At 35.5% G+C, this 23,541-nt stretch overlaps 1 protein-coding gene across 1 annotated transcript in view; it reads left to right on the top strand.

Annotated features, from left to right (window-relative positions):
* Positions 1 to 23,541, top strand: part of LOC149258267 (MADS-box transcription factor 23-like) — a 208,239-nt gene that overhangs the window by 82,329 nt on the left and 102,369 nt on the right. The window contains exon 3 of the mRNA XM_089371127.1: positions 18,580 to 18,641. Coding sequence (XP_089227253.1) covers positions 18,580 to 18,641 — 62 coding nt within the window. The remainder of the gene's footprint in view (positions 1 to 18,579; positions 18,642 to 23,541) is intronic.

Consider the following 23,541-nt stretch of genomic DNA (forward strand, 5'->3'; position numbering starts at 1 on the left):
GCTCTCTGCTCATTGAACTTCAGATCCCTGTGCACTATGGTCCTTTGACTGGAAGGAAGAAACACATGATAGTTGTGGGGTGTATCTGTGTACCCCACAAGTATCCCTAACTCAGTTGTTGGGTCTAGCTTCTTTCGAGCATCTTTGGTCACATGACAAAAAATTGGTGATCCAAAGATGCAGAAGTGACTCACATATAGTTGCCTCCCCGAAAAAGCCTCCATAGGTGTCTTCATCCTCAAAATACGATGAGGACTTTTGTTCTGAAGGTAGACTGTTGTATTGCATGCCTCAGCCCATAGATGAATTGGTAGGCCTTAGTCATGTAACATCACTCGAGCTGCTCCCACAATAGATCTGTTCTTCCTTTCAGCCACTCCATTCTGTTGTGGGTTATGGGGTGTCGTCAGTTCCCGTTTAATTCCTTTGGCTGCATAGAAGTATTTGAACTACTGGGATATATACTCTCCACCATTGTCGCTACGCAAGGCTTTTATTTTCTTCCCATTTTCTTTCCCTACCAAGGCTTTAAACTCACAAAACCAAAAGAAGGTTTGATCCTTCTTTTGCATAAAGTAGATCCAGCATCTACCAGAAAAATCATCAATAAAAATAACATAGTACCTTTGTTTAGTGGTGGAAGCTATAGAGAATAGTCCACATACATCTGAGTGAACTCGCTCCAGGATTTCTCCAACTCTACTACCTGGATCCTGATCCTGAAAGGAAGCTTTCGCATACTTACCCAGGGTGCATCCTTTGCATGTATCTGTTTTCTCCAGTTTTCCCTTGGGTAAGCTGGTATAAATTTGCTTCATGATCTTCAAGGCCCCATGGTGCAAGTGGCCTAGTCTCCTATGCCACAGATCGCAAACATCTTGGCTTTTCACCACCTCTGCTTTGGAACTCAGTGCAGCACAGTCATCTAGCTCTAGCTTGTAGAGATTCTTTACTCGAATCCTTATTCGCTTAGTCTGTTCAGTGCTGATATGCCTCAGGAAAACTTTTCCTTCACTAAAGACTACATCATAGCCTTTATCTTCTAGCATATCAACAGACACAAGATTCTTTTTCAAAACTGGTACATACTTAATAGCAGATAGGGTGAGAGGAGCACCATGCTCCCTCTGAAACACAACTGTACCTTCACTAGAGACACAATACTTTCCCTCATCGCCCGTCTCGATCCGCATCTAGAGATCCTTCTCCTCCAATGTACTGAAAATATTCTTGTCACCCGACATGTGGAAAGAAGCTCCACTGTCCAGGTACCAAACACATCCCACCATGGATGAAACCATGCATGCGATAAGTGATAAATCCAGCTCAAATTGTGAAGCTAGTGCATCACCATCAGATTGCTTTGAGGAACCCTTCTTGGAGGACTTCTGTGGACAATTCATAGCATAATGGCCCACTTCATGATAGTGAAAGCATTACACCTTTGACTTGTCAACCTTCTTCCCACCATGAGAAGATTTGGATTGGGATGCCTTCCCTCTCCCATTCTTAGCTTTACTCGCTAAAGCTAGGTTTTCTTCATCATCTTGTTTTGATGAAGAGCCATCCCTGGTGCTCCACCTTATCTCCTCCTGCATCAGATCTGACCAAAGTCGTTCCCAAACTGGTAGTTTCCCTCTTCCATTAACCGAGTCCTGGTAGCTATGCCAGCTCTTTGGAAGACCAAGGAGTGCTAGACTCACCATGTCGTCATCAGTAGTCATGACCCATACACTTGTAAGCTCATCCCTGTAGGTGGTGAGCTTCTTCAGGAACGTAGAGATTATGTCACCCTTTTTGCACTTGATCTTTCGAAGTTTGTCCTTCAGTGCCAGCTTCCTCTGATTGCTGCTACTTTGATAAATATCTTTCAATGCTTTCGATATCGAAAACATAGTCTCCTTCCAATGGAGGCTCAAGACAATGTGATCTTGAACTCCCTCCAGGAGGATTCTCCTTACTCTAGCCACACACTTTTTCCATTCTGCGAGTTGAGTAGCATCAATCGACTTCTGGACTTCTTGATCAATGAAGTCCTTTAGGCCGTTATCTTCTAATATTGCCTCCATGCGATCCTTCGAGGCTATATAGTTCGAACTACCATCAAGGGAATATTCGAGTCTTAAACCACTGAACAACATCGGTGAAATAGATGTGATAAGAGCTCAATTCAATATTCAGAAACCAAACTTCGTACTTCTCTTGCTTGTATACTGTTCTTCCTTGATCACCTTTGCTCTAATACCATGTAGAAATTCCCACAGTAGATCACCTGGTAATGCAATGTACTATGCAAAACACTTGATCTACTTCTACAAACAATTGAGCAGAAGCTTAATCAAACATGAGCAACATTGAGCATGAACAGATATAACTGAGAATGAGTAGTAATCAACCGTAACACAGAAGATATATTGCTAGAGAAAGCACCAACCTAAAACCCCAACTCTATATTATCATACAAGTGGAAATCTTGTTCAAATTACAAAAAGAATCAGCTCTCAAGCTATCATGCTCTCTCTGTAATCAAACAATACAGCTCACAGGCTCAACAGTCATAGAATATATCTTCCTCAAGCCCTCCAAGCCTCCTATTTCCTTGCACAGTTTTGATTGGGGTCCAATGATATCACATGTGTGAATTGGCCTCATCACACTCACTGTAACCTCAGGTCCAACTGTACAATCCATAAGGAATAATATTCTTTCTGCATGCAAGGAATATTCACCAATGAATATCCTAGCAACTGATAGTACACTGTTCCTCCATCTGATATCAACTAGGTCTCTAACTGAACAGACATGCATGACTTATCCATGAGTGAATACTTAGTTATCTGAAATATAGTAGTTACATGCATGCAAGCATTAACTAACTGAACTCTCATTAATTTAACAAATTGTTAAATTTATCTAACTGGACTTGACTAAGTTAAACTAAGTCAACTGATTACAACTCAATATTACAACTCATCCTTATCTCTTTAACTGAAGGTTAAATTCCTCAATTAATGGAGAAACTATTGCATGTCCTCACATAGACTTAAAGTTTGATTTTCCTTAACTAATTAACTCAAGATGAATTAATTAATTAATTTCCAAACTGCTGTTGATATCAAATTCGAATTTTACTTCCTATGTTTAGTCTAAGCACTGACTAAAATAAGAAGGGATCCTGAAATGCTATGTTTAGAAAAGCTATTTTTAGCACTTTCACTTTTCATGCATTGTTGCTAATATCCCCAATGGCTGAACTTCTATTTATAGCTCGGCTATTTATAGCAGTGCTATTTTTAGCATCTTCTATTTTTAGCATTTCTTGTTGTATACTTTTCAACACTTAATGCTTTATTTCTATGTGAAAAGGATAGATCTGTAATGTCTATGCATAATAAGTATAATTAACCGCCTTCGTGGAGATAGGAAAGACGTAATATATATCTGCTGTAGTTTACTGTTCGAAAAGGGTAGATATGCGCGAAGGCAGATCTAGGTCATTAAGGCTTTATAATATATAGTTCATTACACAAAAGTAGTAAATAAATGTCTTTTATGCATGATAATCACATTTAAGTATCTTCGCGAAGGTCTGAAGGTCATTTGAATAGAGTTGCATTAGTTAACAGTCGGAAGGAATAGATTTGTGCGCAGGCAGATATAAGCTATAAGAACTATATGAAGACCATCACATTGGCCTTTAGATGAAGAAATCTGGTTCTAGCATCCCCCAATATTGCTTTGGGTGACTCTGCAACTTGCGCTACTCAGGTTGTTGCAAAAAGGGCCAGAAATTAGGGTTTTGTTGGTTGGCTCGAATAAATCTGAACCTAGGTTAGGCCCCCTTAAGCCAGCATCTCTAAGAAATAATCTTGGGATATTCAAAGAAGATGGGGGTGCTACTGTAGAGCATAGATCAAAGAGGGAATCAAGTGATCGAGAAGGAATAAAGAACTATCCAAAGAAAGGCCCTGAAAATTATCAACCGAATTTGAGTGTCATGAATAATTCATAGTTCCTATTCAAAATGGAAGAAAAGGTATATATTTAGTTGTAAAAAGGTGAGATATATACCATAAAGCTAAATCAATGTTTGCAACAACTAGAAGTGTATTTGAGTGTCCAAGAATTCGAGGAAGAACATAAGATTTCACTTGCATGACTAAAATTAGAGGGCCATGCCTTAACATGGTGGGAAAACTACATGGCAACCTTGAGGTTGGATGGAAATCCTCGAGTAACTAAGTGGGAGGACTTTAAAACCTTCATAAATTTACATTTTTACCCTAGTGGGTATGTAGAGGACCAATGAATTTGGTGGACCTACTTTAGGAAAACGTAGGGGAAAAGCATGTAAGAGCACACCAGAGTTCAAAAATATGGCTATAATGTTAGGTATCTCCCCAAAGAACCGATATATAATTCAGAATTATTTTGGGGGTATACATAGCCATATCCAAAATCAAGTGATGTTTCTCATGTCCAGATCGATGGATGAGGCTTGTGTATAGGCACAATACCTAGAGAACATAGTCTTGAAGAAAGGTTAATCAAGTGGATTGAAGTAGAGGGAAATTATTCTTATAATAAGAGGAAAGGGTAAACATATGGTAGCTATCTAGTCAATTTAATGTCTTAAATTTCTCTACATAAATTATCAATACAGGTATTGTAAACTGATGAAGTGTGGTGCACCATATGTGCTTAGTTAACATTTTTCTTACTTCGTTGTTTTATAATTTATGTTGTTTTTGGGGTTTTGTTTTTGTTGGTTTCCTAAAGTGTTTAACACAATTGGAAATCCTATTCTAAGGTCTTAAGAATATGTTTAAAGGTCAAGTATGGATGTATATTTCAAGAGAAGGTTTATGTCCCTTATGGTAACTTCCAAAACTTAGCACTTCAAAAGATTTAAAAAAATGATATTAATACTTAAACAAGAATGTAAATATGCAGCTACTTAAATCAAACAAAAGATGAAATACTGATCATGAAATCACTGTCTCTATTGCCCATCTAATTATAGAAATAAAATCTAAACTATTGCACTCAAACAAACCAAAAATTGCAGACTAACAAAAGCAAGATCAATTTACTTCACTTATAATCCGATAGCTTGCCAAGTAGCTTTTTCGAGTTAAGCCATGGCTCTGAAGATAACGTCAATAACATGAATAATTGATATCTAAATTATCTACTTGCAAATGCAAGTAAAATCAAGTCACTTCACATATAATCTGATAGCTCGCCAAGTAGCTTATCGAGGTTAAGCCATGGCTCTGGAGATAGTGTCAATAACATGAAGAGCCTAATATCTAAATTACCTACTTGCAAATGAAAGTAAAATCAAGTCACTTCACTTATAATCTAATAGCTCGCTAAGTATCTTTTCGGGGTTAAGCCATGGCTCTGGAGATAACGTCAATAACATGAAGAACCTGATATCTAATTGTAGAGATGAAAGTAAAATCAAATCACTTCACTCATAATCTGATAGCTCGCCAAGTAGTTTTTCGGGGTTAAGCCATGGCTATGGGGATAACGTCAAATGATATGCAGAATTTGATATCTAAAGTAACAACAACAAATATATAAGGCTGAAATCAAAGTATAACTGAAAATGAAAAGCTAAGAAAGCAAAGTCAGCAGAGAGGCAAATCTCATGTCACTATTTGATGCAAAAACATGTAAAGAAAAACTAATCTACAATCAACTGGTTGAACACACTTGCATGAATTAAAATTGCATGAATGGAAAATCTAAACTATCAAACTTGAAAGCAATAAAATGACATACATGAATGAAAACAAAGCAAAATTACAAAATAAAATCTATTCTACCTTACATTCTAATATGCTCCATGACATCTACTTCACATCTCCTTCCATGTTGTGAACATCAAAGTTTTATTCAAATTCTTCAAAATTACAAAGTACAACAAAGCTCTCCAAAGCTTTCCAAAGCCACTAAGAAATAACTACAAACTCCAAGCTAAAGAACTAAAATCCAAGCTAAGCTAAGACTAACAAGCTAACAAATGAAGGAGAGAGATCTCCTATTTATACAACAAAATGAGAAGCCATCTCGTTAATGAGAGTCCATGAATCTCTCCCTCTACCTCTAGAGTCCTAATCAAAATAGGAACTGATAAAACACATTTCTTCTTAGAGTTTCAATACAATTATGAGATATGACACATATCCTCATGATCCCATGATTCTTTCCACTCAAATTCGAATTTGGCCTTAGAGTGCCACATAAAGGTTTTCTAGAAGCCTTCTTTTGACCTACACATGTCAACAATCTCAACCCACTTGTTAGGTATAAGCATATGCACATTATTTCCTAATTTTTAACCACAAATTCACTTAAAAAGGCTAAGAATTAATAAAGTTTGGAAAAACATAAATGTGGCCCAATGATAATGAAAGTGGGATGAATGTAGTGACATAGTATTGAAATGGAGGTGATATAATGGACATAATAGTGAAAGTGTAATGGAAATGAATGACATTTTCAAGACCCAACATATCCCCCAACTGAAGTTATTGCATGTCCTCATGCAATATATATTACATTAACCTTTTTTTAATCCTTGAGCTTTGGCTTAACTTTGCATGATATCAATTGATAACTTCATATTTTTGCTAAGTGTTTTACTTGAATTGAAACATGGTTGGTTCTTTTGTTACAACAATTTTTTTTTTTGTTATTGTTGCATTCTATTTTGATCTTTGAACTTTGCATAATGATATTTTGATTATCTTTTGCAAAGTATATCTTTATTGGATTGCATGATGGTTGGTTCTTGTGTGACAACCATGATTTTGTTTGTATCCAATTTATCCTTTAACCACTTTTTGAAAAGCCATTGTATGCTCATAATAACAATGTAATAGTTAATATATGTTGGAAGTATGTGGGCTCCTAAATATGATATGGACATGGCAATATATGAATATGAATGTATTCCCCCCCCCCCCCCCCAATTGATGGTATTGGCAATTTTATGAAATGAGGAAGAGAAATGATTTTCCAACAATTATCATTCTAGCTTTTTATGGAATTCTATGGTCAAAAGTTAGAAAATGACATACCTTAACTTACCCTTTGGAATGAATGAGTTGTTTTTGTGGTGGCTGCAAAATTCTGATCATATTCTTCTTTAAGTGGCTGAACAAGAGGAGTCATGGATAAAAAGTTACGATGAATTTTTATTGCTTCTACTAAAACTTACTGAATCTGCTCCAAAATGTTGAAAATAATAGTCTTCATGTCTTCAAAACTCATTGGCACAATTCCTACAATGTGAAAAGATGTTATAATGTCAAACATAACAGGAAATTGTTGACTTAGTGGCCATTGATGGATGCCACTAGTCAACACGAGAACTCTCACCATTGATGACAATGAGAGTCAAGATGCCCAAACACATCTTGCTAGGTACGAATAGTTTTGTCGATGTCGAGTCACTTAGAAGATCTGATTAACAAGGGAAATTAATGTATTCCCATTGTTTGTCAACTTGAGAACTTGCCATTAAGGCATGCAAGCCTCAATGTGTCTTTACAAGGAACTTAGACTCAAAGGACTATGGACTCAATAATTTGCATTGAAGCAGGGCTTATTTGCGAGATGAAAATGACAGGAAATGAAAGATGAAAATGGAAGATGGCTATAGAGAGCAGAAATGGCAATGAGCAATAAGCATGTGAATGAGCCTCTTGCTTTTATTTGTGGGTTATAAATGGACAAAAAGAGATGGAAAGTGTATATGAATGTAAATGGAAAATATGGAGTGAAATGACGTGAATGGTTTATTATGAGGTATGGATGTGATGAAGAAAATAGTATCTGAAAGTTTTTCAAGTGTTTGGATCTGATTTTGTATCAGTGTATTTCCTGTTTATTGCTGATCATCCTCTTATGAAAAAATTGGTCTCTTAGAGAGACACCATTCTCTTGTAGTCATTTGTCCTTCCTCCTGGAACCTACAAAAAAATAATACTTCTTCTGCAACGGAATGTAAGATTATCAAAGGAGAGAGGTAATCAATCTCTCTACTTATGATATTTACACACAAAACTAAGAATTTGTATTAATGAAACAAGTTCTCAAAGGAAAAATCAAAAGAATTTATACCTGCTTTGGAATTGGTGACCCAAGTTGAATGTTGCTTCTTTTCAGCAATTTATTTCATTATTCACTATTTCAAACTCTAACGATGGATTTCTCATTGTGTAGATCTTGTTGAGATCTTCCAATGATACTTGAATCATCAAAATCTGATTTTGTATGAGAAAGTTAGGCTGTTTTGAACAATGAGGTTTTTTAGCTACAAATTGATGTTTAGCTACAGAATGTGCACAGTTTCTGTAGCTAAAAATATTGAATAAAAAGTTAGCCATTCATATTTCATCATCAGTCCAAAATTAATCAATACCTTCTGAAAATTGAGTAAATAACTTATTCATTTCATTGATTCAAAATTATTAATTTTTTTCTTGACATGCGACAACTTAGTGATAACACACACCTTGACTTCCCTTTGACCGGGGCCCTTTTCATTGATTTGGATCAAATGGATAGGACACTCTCCATGTACTGACATTTTCCCAGCTACCCATGTGGTTTGTTTCGTCTCTTGACACTTATAACCTATAGAAGTATGAAAATGGTTGCGGAATTGCCAGTTAGCTACGGAATCAGGTTGCATTCCATAGCTAAAAGACAGTCAACCATCAGTTTTTTAATTTAAGTTATTGGAAAGGAGATTTTATGCAGCCAAGTACTAGGGAGATAGAGGCTAAGATCACAGCTGGTGCACAAGACCAATTATTCATGATCTGATATATATATTTTTTAATTTTCTTCACTCTCTACCTGAAAAATAAAAATTTTGTAAATGGTGTATGAAGCAAAACAGTTTTAATGATGAAAATATATCAGAGTAATGAAAATGTATGATCTTTTCAACAGCTTTGATGACTCCCTCGGGCTCTGTCAATGAGACCCATTCTGTCTTTTTTTTTTCACTATGTAAATAACTCTGTAAATGATGGTTATATGAAAACAAATTGGTTATATAGATGATGGAAGAAGACTGGGAAAATGATGAGTATGAGGTTGCGTTAAGAAGGGTTTAAGAAGTAAGAAGATTCTTATGAAAGGAAATGGATGAAGGCTGTAAAGCTTGGTGTACAGACAGACTGCATGGTGGCAGAGTATCCCTCATGAACAAAATCGCAAGGCTGAATGGAGTCCGAGTGGTTTGAGTTCATGAAAAAAACTGCGGAGTAGAAAATGAAAATTTCGGTGAGAGAGAGCCGTATTCAATTAGGTTACGATTCACAAGAATCCAATCCTTGACTTGTGCAAAGCTTGGTTCACATAACGGAGTTAAAACAGAGCTGTATGATTTTTGGATTCATCTTGGCTGTCGGCCGTGAAACTGAAGCACAGTCACGGAGGTTGCATGAGACTGTTAGTCATTAAATATGTGTAATTCAGATTGAATACTAGCACATACTAGGTTCCCAAATTGGAATATCATTCCCCACACAACCGAATTAAATCAAACTATCAGTTCATTAATTGAAATTACATTTTTTCCTCTCGCGGCCTGCAAAAATGGGCTTCAAAGAATCGAGGAGATATCCCAAACCGCTTTAAATTCCTTAAAATTATTTCTGGGTTATTTAATTGACCCTATTTTTGAAAAAACACATGTTTTATTTTTCTCAAATTCATCTCTGTTTGGCCAAATCGTGCAGTTGAATGTTGACATTTTTCAGTGTTTTGAGTTTTTCCTGAGTTGCTGCATTCGACTGTGAAATTTCGAATCGGAGGTTATGATTCCAGTCTCCAAAGATAATTAAAAAATGTACACTACCAACAAATTCAGAAATTATAAAATCTCAATCAGCACTGATACAGTGAAGATGACCCTAGCAGTGAAGGATATGAACGTCCAGGAGGAGATGTAAAGTTAGCTCTATGAAGGGCAGCCTCAATGTAGGCCTGTTGATCTCATATCTGCACAAATTTCATATCTTCTAGTACCCCCTTTAAGGATGTTGTGCGTTCAAGTATGGATTTTCCATGAATTGGGTGGTCTCCCTTGTTAGGATCAGTAGATTTTTGTTTGTCAAGTAAACGCTGATTTTTGTCTACATAACAAACAAATCAAAAAAACGCATGCACAAGGATAAACAGTACGCAATGTTGTTGCATATTGCTACTCTCTCTCTAATTTCAAAGCCGACACAGAGATGAAAGAATTGATCTGCTGTTGCTGTTTACAAGAGTCACGCAAACAACTAGAGGAGGATTTTTTTTTTATTTTTTTTATTTATTTTTTAAATGTTTTTGCAGGTTTGTTTTAAGGCCAAAGCTTCAAACAGGAATGCAGATTTTCTATTGAGGCCACAGTGGAAACTGGAATTGGGGATAGCCATTGATTTTTTTCTCTCTGAAATTGTGAATTTTTATAAGAAGGATTAATGATTTTCAATTTTAGGCAGCAAAGTCTTCAAGTAAAATATACTAAAAGTAGGACTTTGACTGAGGTCTTAAGCTGATTTTTTATCAATATGGGCTCGGTGACTAGGATAGGATCCATGTTGGGACAATTCTGGAGATGCCCATGTGGTTAGTTTCTTCATTTGATTCCTATAACCTGCTAAACCTTGAAATTAGCTACAGAATTCACAATTAGCTCCTGAATCAGACTCCATTTCACAGCTAATTTGAAAAACCTTATTAAAACAGGGAACAGTGTTTTGAGGACCACTACAAACCATAACCAGTCAATCTTGGATAGTTGAACCTATCAAAGCAGTTGGGTTTCATTTATTTTTATTTTTATTTTTTATTGAATGAATTGAAATGAGGAAGTTTATTTTGTGTCCTTTTTTTTTAACATAATAATCATTTTTATGATCCTCCAGGTCACATAAAGTGTACGAGGAGAGCATACTCAAGAAATTATTAATTTCTCTTCTTTTTTTTTACATAAAAATTCTTTTTCTGATCCTCAAGATCACACAAATTGCAGGAGGAGAGCATACTCAAGAATTATTGAATTTTTTTTAGATGTAAGAAATAAGGTCTCCTAATCACACTTCCCCGTCAATGGTGCCAAAATGTCTAGTCAATTTAATATCTTAAATAGCTCTATATAAATTATCAATCCGGGTATCATAAACTGATGAAGTGTGGTGCACCATATGTGCTTAGTTAACCTTTTTCTTACTTCGTTGTTTTATAATTTATGTTGTTTTTGGGGTTTTGTTCTCGTTCGTTTCCTAAAGTGTTTAACACAATTGGAAATCCTATTCTAAGGTCTTAAGAATACTTTTAAAGGTCAAGTATGGATGTAGATTTCAAGAGAAGGTTTATGTCCATTATGGTAACTTCCAAAACTTAGCACTTCAAAAGATCTCAGAACATGCTATTAATACTTAAACATGAATGTAAATATGCAGCTACTTAAATCAAACAAAAGATGAAATACTGGTCATGAAATCACTGTCTCTGCTACCCATTTAATTACAGAAATAAAATCTAAACTATTGCATTCAAACAAACCAAAAATTATAGACTAACGAAAGGAAGATCAATTTACTTCACTTATAATCTGATAGCTCGCCAAGTAGCATTTCCGGCTTAAGCCATGGCTCCGGAGATAATGTCAATAACATGAAGAATTGATATCTAAATTACCTACTTGCAAATGAAAGTAAAATCAAGTCACTTCTCTTATAATCTGATAGCTCACCAAGTAGCTTTTCGGGGTTAAGCCATGCTCTGGAGATAACGTCAATAACATGAAGAACCTGATATCTAAATTACCTACTTGCAAATGAAGGTAAAATCAAGTCACTTCACTTATAATCTGATAGCTCGCAAAGTAGCTTTTCGGGGTTAAGCCATGGCTCTGGAGATAACGTCAATAACATGAAGAACCTGATATCTAATTGCAGAGATGAAATTAAGATCAAATCACTTCACTCATAATCCAATAGCTCGCCAAGTAGCTTTTCGGGGTTAAGCCATGGCTCTGGAGATAACATCAAATGACATGAAGAATTTGATATCTAAACTAACAACATAAAATAAATAAGACTGAAATCAAATCATAACTGAAATTGAAAAGCTAAGAAAACAAAGTCAGTAGAGAGACAAATCTCATGTCACTATTTGATGCAAAAACATGTAAAGAAAAACTAATCTACAATCAACCAGTTGAACACACTTGCATGAATTAAAATTTCATGAATGGAAAATCTAAACTATCAAACTTGAAAGCAATAAAATAACACACATGAATGAAATCAAAGCAAAATTACAAAATAAAATCTACTCTACCTTACATTCTAATATGATCCATGACATCTACTTGACATCTCCTTCCATATTGAGAACATCAAAGCTTTATTCAAATTCTTCAAAATTACAAAGTACAACAAAGCTCTCCAAAGCTTTCCAAAGCCATCAAGGAAGAACTACAAACTCCAAGCTAAAGAACTAAAAGCCAAGCTAAGCTAACACTAACAAGCTAACAAATGAAGAATAGAGATTTCCTATTTATACAAAAAGATGAGAAGTCATCTCATTAATGAGAGTCCATGAATCTCCCCCTCTACCTCTAGAGTCCTAATTAAAATAGGAACTGATAAGACACATGTCTTCTTAGAGTTTCAATACAATTAGGAGATGTGACACATATCCTCATGATCCCATGATTCTTTCGACTCAAATTAGAATTTGACCTTAGAGTGCCACATAAAGGTCTTCTAGAAGGCTCCTTTTGACCTACACATGTCAACAATCTCAACTCACTTGTTACGTATAAGCATATGCACATTATTTCATAATTTTACCACAAATTCACTTAAAAAGGCTAAGAATTAATAAAGTTTGGAAAAACATAAATGTGGTCCAATGATAATGAAAGTGGGATGAATGTAGTGACATGATAGTGAAATGGAGGTGATATAATGGACATAATAGTGAAAGTGTAATGGAAATGAATGGCATTTTCAAGACCCAACAGTAGCCACAACACGCCAGTGAAAATATCCCAACATCCGTTGCAACGAACACAACATTAAAAACCATACAAAAGGGAAGTATCAAAAGTTGCATCTAGAGCTTAACCTGAAGAACAAAAAAAATAAAATAAGAAGAAGAATATTAGAGCCACTTATTCAAGCAACCTACTTGAAAGCAACTCATACATGGATGAGAAGATAATTTTTACATGAATGTATAAGGAGGTGAATCTAAGTATCCTTCAGCAAAAGGAAGATAAATAAATGAATGAAATCTTCCTTATAAAGATAAAGTGAAGAAGACAAAGATTGATGCTTTGTTTGACTCAACATCACAAGAGAATGTCATTGCAATAGAGGTAGTAAATTATTTTGGGTTGGAAGTTCATGATCATCTAAAGCCCATATCCATTAGGATGGGTAAATAAGGATGCAAATTTGAATGTAAAAAATTAGTGCAAAATTAGAGTTACTATTACTATAGTGTTGATTTTATTGATGAAGTAGAACTAGATTCTCTTCCACTTAATGTATGTGGAGCCATGTTTGGGTGTCCCTATGTGTACATGTGGGATGTAATATTCATGTATATATCCAACCATTAACAACACATCAAGGATAGAAAACCATTCACCATAAATGCGCACAATGGAAAGACTAAAATTTCATTGGTAAGTGCTAACCGAGTTAAGAAATTAATCAGTTCTAGTGAGAAGTATGTTTTATTATTTTAAGAGAAAATCAATCTATAGAAGAGTCAATAAGAGGAAACGAGGCCATGGATGGGTGTGCTTAGAAACATAAAAAACAACTGGAATATTTTCTAAAGGCATACATGGATGTGTTATGGGAGCCTAAAGGGTTACCACCTAAGAGAGAAGTGGAGCACAAGGTCCAACTATTGAAAAACTCCCCATTGTTAAACATTGGGATATATACAAAATTTATTATAGAAGAAAATGAGGTGACTAAATAGTTATAGAAGCTACTAGAACATGGTGTCAGTTGACTGCGTACATCATCATGTAGGTAACCCATCATCATTACACTAGAGAAGGATAAGACTTAGCATATGTGCATAGGTTATAGGGCATTGAAGAAGATCACACTCAAGAATATGCACCCCCTACCCAGGATATATGATATACTAGATCAGTTACAACAAGAAAACTAATTCACCAAGATATACTTAAAGTTTGGATATCACCATGTTTGAATCAATGAAGAAGATACCTAGAAGATTGCCTTCAAAACCAAGAAAGGTTTGTATGAGTAGTTAGCCATGTCATTTGGCCTATGTAATGCACCAAGTTTATGAGATAAATTAATTAAGTATTGCCCCCTTTTATAAGTTAATTTTTTATTTTATATTTGGATGATATACTGATATATTGCACTACCTAGGAGGAGCACATATGACATTTGACACGTGTTGGAGACATTACAGAAGCACTAGCTACTAGAAAATCTTAATAGTGTGAGTTTTCATAATATTGTTTGGTGTATTTGAGGCATGTGAAAGGTGGATGAGAGCTAAAGATATATCATTCTAAGATCGAGGCCATTAAGAAATGGCCAATGCCTAACAAATTTTCTAAGGTTATGAGTTTCATTGGGGTGAAATAGTACCTAAAGAAATTCATAGCCTCATTTTAAGATGTAGTAGTGCGACTTAATGTCATAATAGCAAGTGGAAAGAGTTTCTTGTGGGGAAAGTGTTAGGAGAGGGACTTTGAGGAGCTAAGAATAAGATCAATCAAGAACTAGTTCTAGAATTTGCAATCTTGTAGCATCCCTTTGAAGTGGAGAAGGATATGAATGGATATGCCATCAGAGCAGTCTTTATGCAAGGAACAGGGATTGTATGCTACCATTTTGAAGTATTTCATGGGCGAGTTCTTAAATACCCTACCTCGACAAACCAAAACCTTACTACCCTTCCTCAGGAGCTACAAGAACCCTAGGAGCTAAACCACCGCTTTATGTGCCCAAACCTTGAGCTAACCTTCCTTTTTAGTGATTTGAACTCCAATTCGTGTCCATAACAATGTGAGCTAGTGACTGTGACCCTCCATTCGCATGGATAACCCTGCCTCCCAACAACTGCAATCTAGATTTCCTAGTTCTAAGCATGCCGGCCTGGAATCTAAGCCACTTTTTCATGGCTAGTCTCTAGACCACTACTGTGAACTTGATAGAACTTTCCAAGCCTAGTCTCTAGACCACTGCCGAGAAGTTGATAGAACTTTCCAGAATGATGAATGGCACAAGGAAAAAGACAATAATGCAAAACTTACTCAGTAAATTGACCTAACTAGGCCTAATCATCACAAACATTTCATCAAACACATTGTGAACATGTAATCTACAAGTTATAAATGCACATCTGAACATAGGGGTCTCATACTTGTCTAAAAAATATCAAGAAGGTATGATTCAATCTCACAATAGCTGCAATAACATATAATACCTTATGCATTCATTAACCATTCCTCAACCAATCAAAAAACATCAAGAGTCATAAGGAATATACATCTTATGACCAACATATAATGAGAATATGAACTACATATACATCATGATAAACCAGCTATCAAAGTCACATAATAACAAGTACAATTTCTCATAAAAATAGAGGAAAAGAGCTTTTATTAACATATGCAAACCCAACCAATTTAGGCACTTCAATGTGCCACCTGACTATAGATTTGGTTGAACCAAATATTTATTTTAGCCAATCACCCTGTGCCATATTCCAAACTTGAATGTGGGACTCATAACAAAACAACAAAGCTTCTTCAGGTTTTACCACAATCCTACCAAAACCAACCAAGGGATTCCCAGGCTTGAAACAAGAACCTACACAACTAGGATTTACTACAATCCCGCCAATTACCGGTCAAGGGATTCCTAGGCCCAAAATAAAACATATACTATCAGGATTTAACGCAATCATGCCAAAACTTGTCAAGGGATCAGTAGGCCCTAAACATGCTTGGATGCCTCTGGATTTCTTCATCAATACATTGAGTGTTTTTCTTGTCTCCACCCTCGGGCCTTAGCACAATCCTGCCAAAACCGATCAAGGGATTCCCAGGCCCTTGGGAATTTTCCTGAGACAACCTCACCCCATTCCAAAATTGTTCAGCAATCCAAATCTTAACCAATGAAAGAACCCCATTACACCATGGCTATCTAGAAATGGAAATGAAAAGTTGAGACCACTATCACACCTGGAAAAACCCATGCCAATGAAAACAAGAGAACCAAATACACACATCCATGTACAATGCATGCCAAAAATTGCAAAGAAATCACACATGCAACTCAATAGCTACAAGTAATCAAGTTGTAGCCACTTGATGCAACTCTTCCTTGCTTGACCTTTTTTTTCTTTTCTTTTATTGTCCTTCTATTGCGTTGCTTTCTCCAATGCTAGAGTGCTTCAATAGTGCTCTAAGTGTGCAAGATTATGAGATAGGGAGAATAGAGAGAGCTTCAATGAAAAACTCTCAAAATATTGTGAACTGATCCTCAAAATCCTTTTTTATCATCGATGCCCTTATTTTCTTCATTTTGCTCTATTTTTCCTTCAATTTCCTCCTCACATGCAACCTGTGACCTTTCACCTTCCTTTTCTCCTATTTTCCATTATTTTCATAATTAAAATGCCAATTAATGCCTGTTTTCCCTTTCAAAGCCTCTGACATTGCCTTTTCCAACTTCCTTAGACATAATAAACCACATGAACACCCACTAAGATGTTTTTTCCAAACATTCAGCTCAGAATACATGTCCCATGACCTTGGTCTTATGTGTGCCTTTATTAACTTTATTGCATAAACTTTTAACCTAAGGTTGTTACATCTACTGAGAGAGATACCATTTAAGAGGGGTCTAGGGTGGCATGGGCAACCATCCCCATGCAACACATGTCATGTGAACTACATACACTACTCTTTATTCAAATTTCAATCTTTACTATGCTTGATCACTATGAGAGGAGAGACCTTGCTCTCTAAGTTTTCTAGTATGTATAAGCTTCTCCCTCGCTACAGGTGGGACAATTACCTTGTGCATCTAACTGTAAATTCATAGAGTTATGGCATAGTTAGTAGGATTTCTATCAAGCTTAGACATTGGCCTTCTATTCTAGGTATTAATTGACATGCACTGACATTCTTGGTGATTTGGATTCTAGGTTTCGATATCTTCGACACAAGAATTAATAATTAAGCAATGGTAAGGGGATAGGAATTCCGATCATAGTAGTCACAAATCTCAAGATGCCAGTGGAAACATTGGAGATCAATGTTGTAGGAGGAGGCACCAATATTTGTCCACTTTGCACGACCTTGACAATTTAGGTTCTAAGGGTCGTCCAGGGTAATGTTCTATTATTTTGGTTCAACAATTTCATTCTCTAGTTTCAATTTTAGCTAGTGGATGTTTGCTTTTGTTTTGATATCACATTGGTCGAGTAGCACCCTGAATCATGGTGTCTCCCAAAAGGTATTAGACCTTCCAAGGAGTATTTCATCTGACACTCGTTTTCATTCACTCTCCTTTATTGGTTGGCCTTTTCTGCCATAGAAACCTACTTGGGTTTTTCCTCTTTCTAGATTTCTTAGTCTCAACCCTTTGAATACTTGAACGTTGTGAGTAAGTCATCTTGTCTCGAATTTTTATTTTAGCGTAGTATTCCCTAGAAACAAATGTCTAATTATAGAGGGGCTAGGGGAAAAGGCCCTTAGGGCAAGCCGCGTGCTCAAGCTCAGGCTTAAGATTTTGTAGCTGCTCTTCCATTCTGCCACACCCTCCTGAAATTTGTGAGGATATTTTTCAACTCAAACCCTTACCCACTAGTGATTGATAAGATTATTCTGATTCATATATCCAAGTAGAGGTTTCCAACCAGGTTTCTGACCTTAGCCATATCAGGGGAGGATGGAGCTAGTACGTGAACTCCATAACCCTCCATTGGTAGATGAAAACAATTCCGGTTAAGGGCTTGAAGGAGAAACATGAATAACACATGACATAGTCTCTCTTTTGAGTCAAATCAAGCATGTGCAACATTACCAATCCACTTTTCTTGCTAATTTGGATACCCAACTTTCTCATCCTCAAAGTCATCTTCAATAGGGTAAAACCTCCTTCTCGAGATGGAACAAGTGCTAAAGACCCAACCCCTCATATTTCTTCAATTTGTTGATGATATGCTCTACCTCATAAGAGTTGTTTTCTTTGTTTATGTAGTCGAGTATATGGTAATTGTAAGCAGTTTATTGGTACTATATATTTTTATCTTGCATTACGTAAACTTTTGTCCACGATCAACATATATAATTTCTCTAACCAATTAAAACCAAAGAATGCATGAACAATATCTTTTTTAGTAGTACATGATGAAATTTAAATCAATAAGACTTTAGTTCTAAAAAAAGAATTTTTTTCCTTAAATTTAGATGTTCAAATTACTATGAACTGCACAAACAAATGAAAGTAACACAAGTTTTTCAAACGGGTGATACAGAAGGAGGTGATACAGATGAAACAAGAAATGAAATACTTGCAACATTGTAACAGGTGAACGTGTCATTCTCCCTAAACCTGCATTACCAATAACATCTTAGTTAACAAATAGCTATACATACAAGAATACCCTTCTTATCGAATATATGATAATTATTACGTTAAAAGCATCATAATTTCATATTTGAACTTAGAATCACATTCATTTCATTTTGATTTCTATCGTGTCTTATGTTATACTTATTGTTATTTCTCATTTTCCATTTTAAAATTTTCGATAGAGACTCAACATCGCATTTACTTAATTTTGATTTCTATGCTTTCTTAGGTTATACTTAAAGTTAAATTTTATTTTATGCTCTTAAAACGAAAATTAATTAATGGAATAATGTCGTCATTAATGTGATTTAAGTTTTTTTTTTAAGATGGTGATAATGTAATTGTAAGTGAAATTAAATTATCATTATATTTTAAAAAATATAAATATAATTTAACATTTCAAAATACTTTAAAAATTTTCAAATAATATAATTTTAACATTTGAAATTTACAATTTAAAGAAATTAAATTGCATGGAAAAATTAAAAAAAAATGAAAAAAATGAAAAATATTAGGTTTTTTTTTTTTAAGAAGAAAAATGTGACCATATTTCTATTAAAAAAGAGAGCTGATTACATGTGATTGTATGTTCTAATAGGACAAGCATGTATTGTGAGCAAAAGAAAGAACTAGAAAAAATACACTTAAAGTACATAGAACATGTGTCATAATTACTGTCAATATCCCATTTAAAAGTTCACTATAGAAGTGTCACCATGTTTGACAAAAAGGATTAATTAAATAAAGCATGCAGACATTCTAACACCAAAAATATTTGAGCATGTCATCAAAAGATAGAACCAAAACTTTGAAATGCATAATTCTGAATTGGCATTGGAGCCACTAGTTTGAGAGATTATCTGCCACAGAATTTTGAGACCTAGAGATGTTAGAAAACTAAATTTCTTTGAATCTAGACTTCAATTCTTTAATTTGTCGCATCTAATTGCATATCGGCGGTGCGGCGAAATGATAGCGATTATTGATACATTCAATTGAAACTTTTGAATTGTCAAAAAGAAACAAAATGGTGAGTCTGATCCTTTTGACACAATGCAACAACCCCCACAGTGTGGTGATTTTGGTGCATGTGTTTATACCAGGGCCACATCTCCAGCTCGAGTCTATATTTATATGTCCCTAAAGAGCTATGTGCACCCCACATCCACTTCCCATAGAATTTTTCGCATCATCGAAGAAACGCGTTAGAAGTTTGTACATACAGATGATGGGATCATATAACCTGTAGCGTGTTTTAACATTTTGAGAACGTTGTATACCCTAAAATATGAAGAAGGGGACAATTGTGCGAGCTTTAAATTTGGACTGCGAAATGTGAATGCAAGAATCAATCAAAGAGAAAAACCAAGAAGTTGAAATGGAAAAGAGATGTGTGACCTTCAGCTAAATGGCTCTTAAGACCGAGAAATAAATAAATAAATTGTAAACATCTTCACTTGAATTCCTACAAAGGAAACACTAGTTAGGTTATCCTAGGAAAGTATTTTGTTCTTCAACATGAGCCATCCAAAAATATTGATTTTCAATGACATATTCCCTTTCGAAATCGACATGTACGAAAATAAGGGCTAAAACTATTGTGGCTTAAATGAGATGAACTTATATATTTCTTTTACCGAGATTTTCCCATGAACTGATCGACCACCCCACTTAAGGGATTCAGGAATCACTTGAGTTGAGATGTTAACCATGTATAACTTATTTATATTGTCCTCCAAAATAGAAGCCCATTGGATCTCTAAACCCATTTCCAAAGCATGTTTCCAAGATAGACCATGGGAATCACTGTCCAACATTGAGTGTATTTGAAGTATGTGCTAGATTCCTTAGCCATATAAATGGTATATAATCTTGATTGATAGCATATGATCACCAAAGAAGCCATAAATCGGGTCCAATCCAACCTCAACATTTGAACCATTCTTGATCTCCCATTTTAAATTACCAAATAACCATTTCTTAATTCTCATGAAACCCCATCTAGATAATTGATAATTTTTTTGGGGATGGACCACCCTGCTTGATCCATGAGACATGATCCTTGTGTTTTAAATATTTTTCCTAGATAATTTGTTTCTAGATACCATTCCCAAAGATGACATGCCATAGACTCTTTGTCATCAAAGACCAACCAAAATTTTCCAACCTATTTATGCCCCATCCACCCATTTCCTTCTTCTAGGATAATTCCTCTAGTTGAACCAGATGAAATTTTCAATTTCCCTTTGCCATATACCATAGAACATTTGAAATAATGTAATTAATCCTCTTGATAGTAATATGCGCGTCGTATATAAATGAAACCAGTAGACATAAATGTTTTGTAAAACTACTTGTGTGAGAATGAGTCTATCACCTCTCAAAAGCCATCTATGCGACCAAGGGGTAGTCTATCCTCAATTTTTTTAATAATCCAAAATGAGTTCTTCACTAAATATTTGTTCGAGTAATTTATATGAGATGTTTCATAAAGAAACAGGTCTTAAATCCTTGAATAATGTGAGCTTTGAGAACTTTAGAATGAAAGCTATGAATGTAGCATTAACCGCCCCAATTTTTTTACATAATCTTCTAGACTCCTCAACCATATCCAACAAATCAATACCCATGACATCAAAAAGTGAGTGAATAGATCCACTGTCTAGCTGTCTAGATCGAGACATTTGTCTTTGTTAATAGACTTTAGTGCATTTGAGACTTTTTGAATGGTGATTGGCCTGCCCACAAAAGTACCATTTTCTTCTGAGAATAACTTGGGAAAGAATTGTATGCATACTATTTGGTTGTCAAAGTCCATGTATCAATGACCACAATAAAAATCCCCCAAAAAACACACAACCTCTCTGTGAAGGTCTTCCAATCTGAATATATGATGACCAACATCATTTGTAATTTCCCATATCATGTTCTGGTGCTTGCACTGAGATGCATAGTGATGATATTTTTTTTTATTCTTATCACCAACCTTGATAAAAATTGCACAACTCTTGAGACACCATTCAACCTCTTCGATTTGTAATATTTTTCTCTTATAATACTTTGAAGCCATTTTTCATAAATTTTTGTCTGAAGAGAGGAAATCCGTGGTATATGAGTTATTAAGATTAGTCATATCCTCTTCTATCTATCCCAATTCCCTCCTCAGTTTCCTTTTTTTTCCTTCACCCAATGTCTCATCACCTTTATAAAATTTCTAAGCTTTAGAACCAACGAATCCATGAAATTTGAACCTGAAAGATTGGGCACCACCTTCCAAGTTTTAAGAGCTAATTTTCGAAACTTTGAGTCTTGAAGCCATGATTTTTATCCAGATTTATATATAAATACAACAAAATACAGATATAAACATAAAAAAAGAGGTTCAACAAAAATAAAACTTTATTCCATTAATATAAAAAAACTGAAATATGCTTACATACATAATGGAAATAAACTAGCTCGGGCAATGATAACTTAACTTTGAGAAGAGATGTGGTGGATACATGCCTCTGAAATGTGTTACAACTGTTGGGTTGTGTTATATTCTTTCTACGACTAGCCAACATAGTTAACCAGGGGGTTAGACGGGGGGAAGAGCCCCCCTTCGTTGAGCCAATTGTGTAGCAGGGGGGGGGGTCACAAGGAGTTTGAGGCATACCCGTAACCCCACTTTATGGGGTCCGGGGTAGCGCCTCAAAAAATTTTGGTTTTGGACCCTATGTTAGGTTGGGTGGACCCACCTATGGTTTTGTGCATGATTTTCGCACATGTTTTTGGATGCAATGGTTTTCGGTCCATGGTATTGGACGCAATGGTCTTCGGTCCATGGTATTGGATGTTTGGCATGTATAAATATGTATTATAACATTGAAAGGAACATAATGAAAAATCAAGTTGGTAGTCTCGATTTTGGGATCCAAGGGAAAATCTATGTGTATATGTGTTTTATGTGTTATGCTCTCACATTTTTTATTTTATGTGTTCTAGAATTTGTATGCAGGTAATTTCTGTATGGCGTTAAAACCTAAATTTGGTATCAGAGCAGTTTTGGCTTCAAGAGGATGCCTTTGTTGCTGAGGGCTTTCACTCGAGCCTATGGTAGACCCTGTTTAGTGGGAGATCTGCGAGATCGATTCTGGTGGTGAAAGAAGATGGTGAGTAGTGGAAAGATAGAGGTCGAGAAATTTAATGGTTAGAGTTTTGAGTTATGGAAACTCAAGATGGAGGATCTATTGGTGGATAACGATCAGTGGATTGTGGTAGATCTGGATACTAAACCAAAGGGAGTGTCCGATGAAGAATGGAAGAAGTTGGATTGGAAGGCAAAGAGCACAATATGATTATGTCTCTTAGATTCAGTATTGCTGAATGTATTAGGGGAAGTTACGGCGAAGGCTTTGTGGGACAAGTTAGGGACTTTGTACCAATCTAAGTCTCTAGTGAATAAACTGTTCCTGCGGAAAAAGCTATATAACCTGAGGATGAAAGATGGAGACTCAGTGACAGAGCATATGAATGAATTTAATACTAGTGGTAAGTCAGTTAGCATCTGTTGATATTAAAATTTCAGATGAAGATAAGTACATCAGTTTGTTGTGTTCTCTACCAGATTTGTGGGATAGTGTAGTTATTGCAATAGGTAGCAATGCAACTACCTTACAGTTTGATGAAATAGTCTAATCCTTGCTGACAAAGGAGATGAGATGGAAAAATATGGAGAGCCAAAATGGTGATGACTTGTCTGTACGAGGATGGTCCCAGAACAGGAACAAAAATTAGTCATCAAGTGGGAGATCTAAATCTAGAGGGAGATCTAAATCTCCAGGAAAACCTGTAAAGGTGGTGTGCTGGAAAT

The sequence above is a fragment of the Pinus tabuliformis genome, chromosome 6 (genome assembly GCF_031772625.1).
Source record: "Pinus tabuliformis cultivar Carrire ecotype Pingquan chromosome 6, CPIR1, whole genome shotgun sequence".
Lineage (NCBI taxonomy): Eukaryota > Viridiplantae > Streptophyta > Pinopsida > Pinales > Pinaceae > Pinus > Pinus tabuliformis.